Here is a 14,180-nt window from a genome sequence, read left to right on the forward strand (position 1 = left end):
TCATTCTTTGCCGGGACCCTTCTGATTTCATCCACACGTGCTTTGGTATCATTCTCTTCTCATTCCTAATCTACTGCTGCTTGAACTTTCAAAAAACAATTAATTTCTCATTTTAAGGCATTAATGAGGTCCTCACACAATTTTAGTGTTTTTCTTTTGTTCTGTTCTTCTCCCTGCCTTAGGAGATCTCGTCATTGCACCTCTACTCTAATCTCTAAGTCAGTGCTTGCTGGCCTGTATTCCTTTTTCCTTGACTCAACCTACCAATTCCCTGATGTTTCACAGCCAATTAATCCTTCTTCTGCTGTTCCTACTTTCTCTTTTCCATGTGTCTGGGAAGCTGATTAACTCATAGCTTGGTATATGTACTAAGGCTTTATATTCTTCCTGTTTAGCCCTTACACTCCTAGCCCTTGGGCAGAGACATTTCAGATGTTTACCAGATTGCTCCATTCTTCTCCCAAGTGCCTCATTTTCACCTCTATTAAATTTCCCATTTTCCTAACTCACTAACCAGCATGCTGCCTGGTTCTTGGAAGACTGCTGTGCTGTAAGAAAATCCAAAGTTTTTGTTGACACTGTCCATGCTTTCACCTCAAGGATTTGTCTGGCCCACCTGTGCCACCTTCTACAGAGACCAAAGGAAACACAGCAGCCCCTGGAAAGGAGTTAGAGGTGATCCCAGCAATGGGCAGGATTTTTATTTCAGTGATGGCAGATATATGAAGGAGGCAGCAATTAATCCTTCCTGTTTGCCTTCTCTAAGGATATCAAATTGTGTTGTAAACACTGGAGATTTAAACCTCTTTGTGACCCCTTTCACCGAAAATAAATATTAATAACCCCACTTCACAGACAGGGAAACAAACACAGAAAAGCTAAGTGACTTTTTATGGAAATGCCGAGGCAAAGGCAGGAGCTGCCAGAGCATGCACTGGAAACCATTCAGGGAAAGCCGTCAGTCAGGCCTTAAGGAGCAAGGGGGCAGAAAACAGGGTTGTGATTGCAATTACATCAGCTGGTGAGGAGCCAGCCCCTCAGTGCCCAGAGCTCGGTTAGCCAAAGGCTATGGCAGTTTACTGACACTGGAGTTATTGCCAGAGCATCCAACTGATGATTGTTTTTAGTGGTAGATTTGTCTTCCCTCTCACTGGTCCATGCATGAGCTACAAGCAGCTTAATTAAAGGCTAAAAAAGCCCCTGATGCTAAAATAGCTGCCTTGCCATCTTTCTGGAGATCGTGCTAGACTCATAGCAGGGCACTTCTTTCTGCCTTCTTTCTGTCTCACTCCCTCCTGTTCTCTCACTCTTTAAAAAGTGAAATAAAAGAAGCAGGAGAAAGAAAAGATGAAAAATGCAGCCACAAACTGCTCCATCAACAATAATAAGCCATGGATCTTCCAGGACCTGTCTGAGGATGTGAGTCCCTGGGGAGAAAGCCCAAGGCCAGGGATGATACAGGCTCATGAAAAGCACTCACAGACCCCAGTGCACAATGCAGCGCTGAGGATACGGACTTGGCTGCCGTTTATGGAGTGGGGAATACAGTGGCAGATTTATTCTACAGTAAAGAGGGTTGTTTCTTGGTAGCACTAATACTGACACATTATCTGGGGACGGAAGAGGATGCTCAAATAGGAACAATTCTCCCATTTCTCTGCCTGTGTCTCCCCCAAATGCCCCCTACTCCTATTCCCTCTTGTTCTCTTCATTCCTCTCCTTGCACTGAGTCTTCTCCTTCCTCTCTGATTTATACCTTATTTCTTTAACCTTATCCTTCGTCTTTTCCCAATGCAATTACATGGACAGGGTTTTTAGTTCTCCAAGATTTTGCATATTATCTTCAACTGGAGCCTTGTGTCCAGCCCTCTGCCTGGAAAACCACAGAAGTGTTTTCAAACAGAGGGTCAAATCCTGCTCTCATTAAAACAGGAGGGAAAACTTCCTCACTGTAAGGACCAGACTATGGGATAGGATGGGCTAACAACAACCTGACAGAAGAGGCTTTTAAAATTATCCAGAACAGCTTAAAGAGAAATGTCCTAACAAATCATCGCTGCACATCATTGAAGTGGAAACCAGGGATGGCAACCACCACAACACTCCAGCACAGATTAATTCCAGCTCCCCTCTCATCAGCTGAAATCAGTACAGAGCAAACACCTGGGCACTTTTACATCCTTATTTCTCCCCCTCCTTATTCCAAGAACACACACATACTTTCACTACTGTATTTGCCATTTGTATCTCACAATGGAACAGAAACTGGGAGCACAAACAAATTGGTCAAGAGTACATAAGAGATCTGTGGCAAAAAAAGAAATACGTGTCCCAAATTGCTGCCAAACAATCTCTGACTCAGGCTTTGCATCTCTAAGGGATGGATAGGGGCAGTGGATCTTGTCCAAGGACAGATAAGACAGGAGATAGCTCTATCACCCACATCTCTGCTGTTTGGAAGAGAAGCAGTGGAGGAGCAGTGCTGGTGTCTTTCCCCCTCCTTAATCTGCTTCCTGCCTGCTTCAAAAACAACCCAGTGCACGGTTGTTTATTATTATTATCACTGTTATTTTCCAGAGTGCTGTAAAACTAGGGGATAGAGCACTCTGACAGCCTCATAACAAACAGCAGATAAAACTAATTAGATTTTGTTCTTCCTTCAGTTTGCTGACTTGATTCTTTTTTCTTTTTATTGTTTAATTATTTATTTTTTAGCCCAGAGGTTTACACACACGCACACATGTATTTCACTAGACACTGGCAAGGCATCCTTGGGATCATCTCTGACAGGAAAGGGCTATTGTGGCCGGGAGACCCAAGAGCTGGTGAGGGGCTGAGACAGAGGGTGCAGTGTAGTGCAGGGCTCAGCACAGCATCTTCCACCCACATCATGCAAACTGGGGGGAGGAAGGAGAGCACAGCCATTCACAGCCTCCAAGAGAGCCAGAGTGAGACAAAAGGCATCAGTAAAAAAAGTTAATGTGCCTGGCAGGAGCCCAGAACTGCTGCAGCAGTGGGGACCAGGCAGTGCCTCTAAGACACCATCTCTTTCTGGCCACTATGGGAATATTTGGCTTGAGTCTCAACCTGACAGCCTTGCTGACTCTTGAGGAGTGACAAAACGGTGGGCAGCAGGGCGACTTTCCTCTCCCTTTCTCCATTCCAAATTCTTTGGGATTAGCTAGCGACAGCAAGAAAAGGCCCTGCTCTCAGTGCTCAGCACTTAGCGGGCTCAAGTGAGGTGACGGGCCCCGGCGCGGGGGACAACGGCTCCATTCACTGGGGGATACCAAACCAGAATTACAAGTGTGCAAGAATAAACAAGGCTGGAGTTAATCTAAAGTTGTTTTACACTCTGTTTTATTAAAGTCAATGCACTTCCGTTCCTCTGTGCAGAGCCTAGCTCTGCTTAATTACCATGACTCAGGGAGAATTTTAATAGCGCGGAGCGCGCAGCGCGCACGGAGGAATTCTCCTGACCTCTAGAGGTTTGTCTAAAGAAGAGGAGCATCTGCACCCTGTGGAAGTTCTGGAGAAAAAGGAGGCAGCCCACGAAACTGCTTCTCTGAAGTTATCCTAGTGCCATTCCCAAGTGGTTGGGGGCTCACCTGCACCTCTTCTGCAGCAGGCTGAGCATCCTTGGGCTGGGGATTCTCCCGCCCCTGCCTTCTGCAGCATCCTCACTGCTTGCTGACGAGTTATTGGGCACAGGCATGGGATGCTGCCAGGGAGAAAAGACTGGCCAGGTTTTTCATACCACGCAGCAGCATTTATGCAGGTGTGGCTGATGTCCAGGGACACTGCTCCCAGCTCAGCTGCTGCATTTGGACACTGCTGCATCCCAGACACTGAAAACACCCTGAGGGCCTTTGCCACCTCCCCACCTCCTACAGCTCCTAGCACAGAGATCTCTGAAATGTGCTATTGCTCATACACATTTGGGTCTAAACACACATGGAAGATACATCTTTTATTATATTATGACAATGCTTGCACAGTTTAGTCGCCGTGGCAGAATTTTCCCACTGAACTGAATTCCTCCTATATTAAAAAAATCAGAATGGAACAGCTAGAAAGCCAAATTTTATAGCCAAAATGTTTGAATCTCATTAATGAAAATGCTGATTGAAGAAGATTTCTTTTTTCTTTGCGATAGAGTTTACCCCTGGCAAGCCTTAGTAAGCGCCCTTCAGCTACTGTTGTGGCAGTGCTGGTACAGGAAGCAAAGTGGGTGCAAACATGCACATTTACAGACACAGATATGTACAACAGTATTTTTTATCCTGTGTTCTGGGGATGTGCTGAATGCTGAACATCCCACAGCATGGCTGTTGTCTGCTGCAGTCAGGACCTAGCAAACTGTCAAGTTTTTGTCATGCCTACAAACACTGGATTTTTAAGTTAATTATGCACATACATTGTTTCTTTGTTAATAAGCTTTGAAGCAGTATTATACAAACTATTATAATGGGAACACCTGTTTCACCTCTTTTGTGTCCCTTCCTGTGAGCCACCCTTTTATTAAAATTCAATATTGTGTGCAACAAGCTGCACGCTAAACCAAGCAGAACAGGACATCTGTACAGAGTCACACACCACACCTAATGAATTAGTCTGGGCTAAGAAGCTCAGCTTCTAAGGACCCAAGCTGCCTGTCTTTTGAGCAGCATCACAGAGAGATAGAGACACAGGCAACTCTTACGTGCTAGTGAAGACTTTAAAACACGTGGATACTGAAAACTGAGCAGGATATGAAGAAGCTTTTTATCTAAAGAGCAACCTCCTGCTGGAAAATATTGTCTAGGTAGTCTGAGAAAAGGTGCTCAGAAACACACCAGGGTGTTTCTTGTTCTGCACTAGGAATTCTCTTCACAACCAGCATAAAACCAGGAAGATTACACAGTGCTTTTAATAATGCATCAATATTAATAATAACCATGACTGGTAATCACTGGAGTCCTTGCAGGCTGTAATGCTACAACACACTGTACATTCATGCTTGTCCTTGAGCCTCACAGAGCTGTGACAGAGTTGGGAGCCTCTTGCATCTTAAAATTAGTTCCATTTGGATTCAGGGCAATTCCCCATTTGCAGCAGCAGAGTCTAAGACACATGGCAGGATCAGGCCATGTGAAGTGTGAGATGAAGTGACATGGCTTTATGCTTTAGAGATACAGAACACGTGTGTGGGTTCTCTGTGCTGGATTCTCAAGAACTGGGAGGCAATTTTAGGAGAAATCTATTTTTTCTTTAGTTGGGGATTAAAGAAACTGTTCTGATTGATGCTTGGGCTAAATTCACTGGATTTTACCACCTTCACTAATATATTGGTGAATTTAGCCCAGGTTTCCAGAGGATCACTAGGAATTGTCACTGCTGCTTTCCTTACTGTGGCACATTGGATTTCCCATGCTGTTTCTGAGATACAACCAGCTCAGAAATATGCACAGCCTGACCCAACCTGTTGAACGCACTGTAAAAATTCTGATCAGACAGAAATCAGAGACATGCTCTACAGCTCAAGAGAGAATGGCAACAGAGAGCTCTGGTGAAAGGCATCGATAATTGTCACTTCTCCAGGCAAAGGCTGCCTAAAGTCAGAAACAGAGAATCATCTCTGATTCCTTGGTCTCCAAGTACTGTTCCTTAGGTCGATCTGTATGAAACCACATGCTAGAGGCAGCCATGAAACTGGGAATTATGTTTAGGAAAGGATGATCTCACACAGTACCACCTGGGCTAGTGGCCTCTCGCTCTGCCTCGTGTACAAAGTGTAAAGAGTCATTCTCAGCAGATGTATGTATGCAAATTACACAAACATACAGTCAACTATCCATTCAGAACCAGGAGCAACACATCTGGGAAGGGGGCTGAAGCTGGCAAACAGGCAAACATGAGCAACAACCCATTTTCTTGCTGCTCTGCAAGTCACAGCCTTGCTCACACAGGACTGCTCTCGAACCCACTGTACAGTCCAAGTGCTGTTGAACCCAGAGGAAGAGCCGTGCTGTTGGCTGCTGGCTGGCTGGAAATGTAGAGCCCCCTCAGAGCCCTGGAGCTGCATGTCTGTCCTGTGGTCACTTCGTCTTCTGTCTCGCCTTCCACACACGAGAGGCACTCCTGGATCTCCTGGTCTAGCTCCAAGAATTCCTCTTCACCATCAGAGCTACTGGCAGTGTCATAATCAATCTCTTCTGCACAAGGAGGTTCATCATCAGACTCCAGGCTGCTGTTACTGCACCTTCTGCAGAAAAACCACAAGAGAGACTGGATGTCACCAAAGGAAGGGGTGTTCTCAGGGACAAGAGCAAGCAACAGAGAAATGCTTTTTCTGGGTTCAACCTTGGCTCTGTTAATAAGGGATGAGGTGGTACTAAGCAAGCTCCAGTGTGTTTTTGTGTCTGTCTCATCAATGAGAGGGATAAAATGAAGAATGATACTCACTGACCTCTCAGGAGTAAAGCATTATTATTATTCCCATCACTATTACTGTTATTGCTTATACAGAAACAGAGTGCTTTACATACAGACAATACCATTCTTGCCTTGAGGCACTTACAAAGGTCACAGAAGCTGAAATATAGCAGAGAAGAAGGTATTCAGTTTCCAGAAGGCTGCTGGTTTAATCATCATCCCCCTTGCTGTAGTTCCATATTTAGTGTAAGCCCTAATTAATCCAGGTGGTTGAAGTGCTTTGGCATCTTTTCCTCCTGTTCTATGCAAGCTCAGAGCACTGCTAACAAGATGCAGCACAAACAAAAAACTGAGCCTCTTGGATCTTCAAGCACACTGGCTCCAGGGAGGGCAAAAGCACCAGGAGTGGCTGTGTTTTGTGAAGAACATGGAAAGGCTTTGATAGCCTGACTTCCTGGGCAAAAGCCAAATTCAGAGTCAAGCCTGAATGGCTGAGGAAAGACTCTAAGTGGATGTCACAGGCACATCATCTGGCTCTCAGAAAAGCAGGTTACTCCACCTTGGCTTCCAGCCATTTACTCAAAGGAATGGCCACAGGGGCTGTCCTTCCATGCCCACTTTCACTGTACACTGCATGGGGTTTGCCTGATGCAGTATTTATGGCAGAAAAGTGACCACTAGACTAGATGGCTCTGGGGGTCCTTCTCCCAAGCTGCCTGCATCCCAGCTGGCCCTCAGCCCATGAGGGCAACTGGGTAATTTTTTGAGACCAGAAAGAAGCCTGTGATTTCAGTGCTGTCTGGGTCACAGTCTGGATGAATCAGGGGAAGAGATACTGCATTTTTCACCTCCAGGTCAATGTTTTCAATCAGACTCAGAGCAGGGGAATGTATTGCTTTGGGGGACTGGGAAAGGAATAATAATATTCCACCTCTGGGCTAGAGTTTCCAATTTGTCCCGAGCTGGGAAGAATGAATGGCTTGGCAGATGGAGCATACACAGCTTTAATGTGTGATCTGCTCACTTACATGTCAGGAACCAGAATAATCTTCCAGCTTTCAGCTGTTTCACAGTAGTGCCAGCAAGTGAGGTTTCAGAACATACTAAACGTGTGAAGCATTGCTTTTACAAGCAGTGATCCCTCCCCTCTTCAGCACTCCAAGAAAGGTGTAAGATTTTCCTAGGTCTGAGAACTCCAGATCTTAACTGCATACTATTCTGCAGCAGAAACAAGCAATGTCAACCCACATCTTCTCAGGCTGATCTCTGGCTTACTTTACTTCAAAGGCTGGGTAGAAAGGATTTTCTGAAAGCTTAATAGAGCTGTACAGCTTAAAAATAAATAAAAGAATAATTATGCACTTTTACAGTTTCTGGCTCTACTTCAGTCTGCTCAGAAATCTGGGTCAGGAAGAACTCATACTGAAAATGAGGATGTGACACGAAACAAAACAAAACAAAACAAACAAACCAGGACAATCCTCCCAGCACAAACAGCAACAGCAATGGTCCCAGCTGTGTCTGACCAGTGGGCTTCATTTCTTCTTTTGCTTTCATATGCAGGCATGGCATGAATTACCATGATACTGAGTACCTATGACAATGTTCAAAGCTGACTAAACCCAGGGGAACCAGAATTTTTCGTTTATAAGCCCTGCTCTTGCAGATTTGCAATCAAAAAGAACCAAAGCATACCCACTTTCAATATTGTATCTTTTGAAGGAGCTGCTAATGCCATTAGGACAGAACATAGCTGTTGCCCAGCTCAGTGATATTTCACAGATGGAACAGCTTGCAGCCTAGGAACTGAAGGTCAAACATTTGCATTAACAGGATAATTGGGGGAAAAAAGGTCCTTATTATTCCTTAAATCTGGGAAGCCAAATAACAGGATCTTCCGAATTTTTCAATAATTTAAGTGGTTTTAGGACTGTATTTCTGACAAAAAAGGGAAAATGCCTCCTCCCACAAAACCATTTTGCTAATGAAGGGAAGTATGGAAGACAACAAACAGAGAATGAAAAACAAAAAAAAATACAAAAACTGCCATTTCTTTACATTGGAGACTGAAGAGATATTCTTTAGGAAGCAAGCACTTATTCATTAAACATTTGTAATGGACTTCCAAAGCTCCCCCATGTTGCCTGCCTGCACAGCACACAAAACACCAAGACCACGAGAGCTCAATTTAGGAGGGCAGTTGTGCTGCAGAAAGAGGTTCCCACGAGTGAGGATGTGCTTAGAACCTGTTTGGAGGTCAGGAAAGAAGATTTCCTTCCTCATTACTCCTGCCCTTTGCTCCTTTGCTGTGGCAGTGATGAGCAAGGCAGTTAGCACTGATCTTAGAGGTGGCTCCTCCAGCCTGGACTGACAGCCCTGGATCAGAGCCACCACCACAAATCTCACAGTGAGCTACAAACAGCAAATGGATGGCACCAACCTCCTCCTGCTGCTGTCACACTGCTGGCTTGAGAGGATCTTTATCACACCAACACACTCCACAAACCAGTTACATCTCTGCACTATATGGAACTTTACATCCCAATAATTTTCTTTATGCTGCAGGAGATTTAAAACACATTACAAAGCAGCACAAATGGGCTGGTTCCAAGCAGCAGGTTCTTCTGAAAGAGGAGAGGTGGCAGCATGTGGCACGTGGAGGAGCCAGCCAGTTCCACCAGTCCTTGCATGTGCTTCCCCACACCACAGAGACCATCTCCTTCCATGCAAATGGTGAAACATGGTAAGGAATAGAATTGACAACATCTACTGACTATTGCATTATTTCCCAACAGAGTTTTGGGGGTTTCTTTGTTTATTTTTAACCTGATCTTTAAAAGCTGAAAAATAATTCACCTGACAAAAAAATGAAACAAAAACAAAAGCAAAACAACAACAAAAAAACCTACCCAGGAGACATGAAACATATTTATCCAAGAATAATGATGTTGTCTTACAGAAGGTAAACAAAGAGGAAAACCAATGACACTACATTATAGAAATCCAAGACAAATATAGACTATGAATACCACTGAACATGAACACAGTGCAGAACAGAGGGAGAAAGGCTGGTGATATATTCTACAGCCAGCAGTCCCCCAGTTTCACAATAAAGCATGTATACATGTGGTTGATCTTTAAAACCTACACCCTTGTAGCCCCCATCTATTCCAGCTGATGGGAGCCACAGCAGTAATTTGCAACTTCCTGATGTGATAAATAGAATTTCTTTGTTTTGATTTTTAATTTGCATGTTTACTCAGATATGACTTAATCTTAATTAGTTCTCCTTTTCTATGTGGGTGTGTTTTTTTGTTTGCTTTTTGGAAAGCAAGCAAGATTTGGTTCCCTGTAAAATAATTCTGAGGTTTTTGCTGGCTTAATGGGAGGAGAAAGAGAAGGGAGCCCAGTGCCTCCTTACATGTCAGCATTACTGGAACTCTGTGGTATGACTGGAAAACATTTCTTTCAGGTGCCTACTGTCAACCCCTATTCTGAGTCACCCTGCTGGGTCACAGCTGGACAGAAACCTCTCATTTCAGCTGTCCTGCTGAGCCACACCTCAGATAAACTATAGCTACACATTGCAGATGGGGATGAGTGGCAATCTCTCTTCCATACTTCATTTTCATCTACTTGTACATGCACTTCCAGGAAATGGAGAAAACTAGAGAACCCCTACGTAATTTCTGGAGATTTTTCACTCACATTTTGCTTTTGTGGCAGGTCACTCACTCTCTCTGTATTCTGCTGGCTGGCTCAAAATAGAACATTTCATTTTTTTCTGCAGGAAAGAACGGGAACTGACAACTGTCCCTCATAGGGAATATGTGACTACTGCTCAGGGTTTCTGTTTGACCTTCACTTGACAGGCCTCACGGTTGCAATGCATTACAGAGAGAAGTGGAGCATTTACTTTTTTTTATATTTTTCCTCTCACTGGTGAAATTTGTTGCAGCCTTGTCAGAGAGAAACTGGGAGGGTTTAAATACATCACATAAAAAGGAGGAAAAAGCTGAGGCTGGAGACCACTGGTGGTCATGGACATACCAATAATTCTCTCTGAAAGGTGTATCAACAAACAAAGAAACAAAGAAACAAACAAACAAACAAACATGTCCTCAACCTCTCGCTGCAGTGGAAAATAACCTCCCAGCATAATCATCCTGCCTGTAACCCTATTTTCTCCTTGTCACAAACTTTCTCTCCATCATGGTATGTCCCAATTCTTTGGAAGCTGCCCAAAGCAGGGATGTGGCTGTGTATAATGAGCCAAGCACATCTCTGATATAGTTCATAGACTAAATAAGGCAGGAAATAGCTTTACTGAAATTTTTCAAGAGATGAGACATTCTTGTGTGTGAACAGAAAACAGAAGAAAAGATTTTTATGCGATTAAACAGGCCAAGTTCTCTGCAGTTACAGCATTCACCTGAAAGAAGAGTGTGGTTTTTCCCCACTCAGGCAGGGACTGGAGACCCCAGAAAGTTCCCTGACCACAGTTATCACCTATGCAGAAGGGGAACCACCCGTTCTTTTCCAAAGAAGTCTTACCTATTGTATGAACAGTTGCCAGTGCTGGTAAATAAAGTATCCTAAAGCTTTAAAGATATGCTTCCCTCTCCATAGTGAACTGGAATTGCCTTGCCCTTCTGGCTTTTTGACATTAAGATTCCATCTACATAACCAAATCCAAAAAGGATGTGTGGTCTTGCACAGGTTTGCTTTTGAGGAAACCATATGTTTTATTAAAAGCAGGAACACTGCTTCTGAAGGCTTGTAATGAATCTAAAATGAACCTTAAGCAGACATATTTGCAGTAATCCCAGAGTACAATTCTGCCTTTAATTGCTTCATGAAGTAGTATTTTAGGTCATAAATGAAACAACTATGATGCTTGCAGGTAATTACACCTGTAAGAAATACACTACAGCAACAAGACGCCGGCAAAGAAGGGCTTTAATCTGCCCTTTGTGCCTGGATTCAGTTGCTACAAAGATGCCTTGCACACCTTGTAATGACTTTCTAATTTCTTCTCCGCTGTTCAGCAGCTCCCCAGACAGCAGCCTGGCACCCTCCTGCCTGAGGAATGCCAGACAAGGATCTATTTAGTCCCTCACCAAGGGAGGGGATCAGCTCTGTTCTGATGTAAGATGATTCCAGCTTTAGGAGCTATTGCTTTCCCCTGCGTTGTTGTTGCTACACAGCAAACACTAATGATGTTAACTTTATAGACTCCCAAGGGATTTCCCTTCCCAAAGACTCTTTGACAAGGACTTTTGCATCACACAACTTCTCCTGAGAAAATGTGTGCTCAGCCCAAGGCAGTGCCAGGTGCCCTGGCTCTCAGCCCACCACAGCCCAACCCTTCACCAGCAGCATGAACGTAATTAAATGTGGCCTTGAATTCTGTTTGCTGTGGTTGAGAGATGTTTGGTCTTGTTTCGAGTGTAGGTTGGGTTTTTTTTTTCCCTTTTTTTCCTTCCTGCTGCAAATAGCCAAGAGAAAGGTACAATTCATTGCTAAGGCTCGAAATAATTAGTTTTTCAGAAGTTCCCAGGCTAATTGTAGACTACAATATTTATAATTGATTTGGCCAGATTAGAAATGGGTGTCTGGTGCACCAGTTAGATAAGTAGAGGACAAATGGGTTTTATTTAGAAGAGAAGGGAAGACAGCTTGTAAATATAAAAGGAAAGTATGAAGAGGAAGAAACAGGCTGACTCCTGGCCAATACTGTCCCCTAATGTTCATTCAGGCTTGCAACAATTTAGGCCTGGGTCAGCTTTTTACTTGCCTCTACCATAAACTGCTCTTGTCCCCAGGAATGGCTGCCTCCAGCCGTGGTGAGAAGGTGGCTGGTGCTGCTGTAGGGGCAGGGGAGGTGCTGGGCTCACACCTCTCATCACACGTGGTAGGAAATGGAAAAGCCTTGTATGAACACAGAGAACTGCATTGAATTGAAACCCACCATGCCACTGGGACAGCTTTGATCTTTCTGTGAAAGAGAAGTTAGCAGAGAGGACAAGAAGTAATTTTTCTCCCATTTGAAGGGCAGCTGACATTGCATGACATTGCTGGATTCCAGGTATCTCAGTTCAGAGCCAGGCGTGCTAACCAATAAAACTCACACAAGCTGGTCTTCAGACTGGCAGGATGGAAAAGCTGTTGAGAAGCCAGAGGCTGTGGATTCAGTCTTATGAACAATCATTAATTTCCTCCTAATGGAGGACCAATCTATATATCAGAGCAGGGCAAACACTGCATCTTTAGCATTCTTATAGCTGTAGGCTTGTAAGCATTAATAAAACCCACTGACTTGAACAGATACAAGTCAGCCACGAAATGAAGCTCTGGCAGCTGCTGCCGACCCCAGACATAATGAGTTTTTCTTCTCTCACCCTTAGACTGTTCTTAGGTCTTGTACATTTTTTTTCTTTAAATACATTCACATTTCAGCACAAGAAAGCACCATCCTGTAGGTACTTATGAAAGATTTGTGAACTGGCATATTCATTTTGGTTTGTGATGATGTTTTCTTTCACATGGTACAATACCTAGCTTGGACAAAACATTAATAATTCCATTAATCTGCTGCTTACAAGGGCAGATACAAACAGAACAGCTGCATCCCCATCACCACTGACAAGCTAAACCAGGGTACTGAGTAAAATTTCCACTTATTGAGGTGTGAAGTTAATTATAAAAGAGCCTAAGCATGGAAAACTCTGACTTTACCTCCACAGACATACCAGTAAAACTTCAGTCACACCAAACAAGTTCAGCCACTCCACCCAGGCTGTGGGAACAGCTCATTCACCCAAAACTGGCATCCAGCATCTGTGTTAATTCCTTGGTAACATGAGATACGCCTGAAGAAATCTTGAGACCTGACTGCCCATATCTGTACAGCACTGTGTTCTTGACATTTGGGCCAAAATCCCAAGCACCAGGGCTCAAGCCCTGGGACACAAATTTTAGGAAAGTTGAAGACTTTTATAAGAAGCATATGTGATATATTTGTGTGATATATTCAGGCACTGTTGGGAAACAGAAGTTTAGAGTGTCTTGGGAAAGCATAGGCCACATCCTGCTTTTTAGATCCATATTCCATTACAACTTAGTGTTTATTTAAGGGATGGTTTAATATCAGGTCCACTGTGATCTTGCTAAATTCATTAAAAATGAGATATAAGCACAGGAAATAGAAGAGGGCTGATGCAAAAGAAATGGAATAATATCCATCCATCAAGCAGCAAAATAAGTGGCTTGGATTTAGAGTTTAAGGATCAGAGGAAATGTTTCCAAAACAGGTAAATTTTGGCTTTCTAGAGCTTAAGCTTCCTATGGAAATATGAGCAGTCAAGTCCCCTTGTATGGGAAGATATTTAGCGGGACTACCAGAACTCATTAGGATACTAAATAATGAAAGAGTTGCTGAAAATATGATTTTGAAAGTGTTAGGGAGCTTTTCTCACAGTGTCTCTATCTCAAGCAATTTCTTCTCAAAAAGATAATCATGTTATTGATGATACTTAGCAGTCCAGCCAAAGTAATACAGGAAGATTATTGGAATCCTTGTAATTGCTTTTAGATGCTTCCAGTAGTTGAGATATTGGCACTGTGTGGGGGAAAGCAATGTGGAAAGATTTTGGCTTAGATTCAAAAAAATTGTACTTCTGAGAATAAAGAATGTAAAGACAGGCAGGTTCTCCTGAGTTCTTGTTTCCCTTGGTGCTCTTTCACATAATGCCACTGACTCTATC

At 43.6% G+C, this 14,180-nt stretch overlaps 1 protein-coding gene across 2 annotated transcripts in view; it reads right to left on the minus strand.

Moving 5' to 3' along the window:
• Window positions 1–3,338: 3,338 nt before the first annotated feature.
• The window catches only part of AGBL1 (AGBL carboxypeptidase 1), a 266,522-nt gene continuing 255,680 nt past the window's right edge, over window positions 3,339–14,180 (minus strand). For both annotated transcript variants that reach the window (XM_088172621.1, XM_088172620.1), the window contains exon 23: window positions 3,339–6,244. In XM_088172621.1, the coding sequence (XP_088028747.1) occupies window positions 5,941–6,244 (304 nt within the window). In that variant the 3' untranslated portion in view covers window positions 3,339–5,940. The remainder of the gene's footprint in view (window positions 6,245–14,180) is intronic.

Source organism: Sturnus vulgaris, chromosome 13 (assembly GCF_052056855.1).
Source record: "Sturnus vulgaris isolate bStuVul1 chromosome 13, bStuVul1.hap1, whole genome shotgun sequence".
Taxonomy (NCBI): Eukaryota; Metazoa; Chordata; class Aves; order Passeriformes; family Sturnidae; genus Sturnus; species Sturnus vulgaris.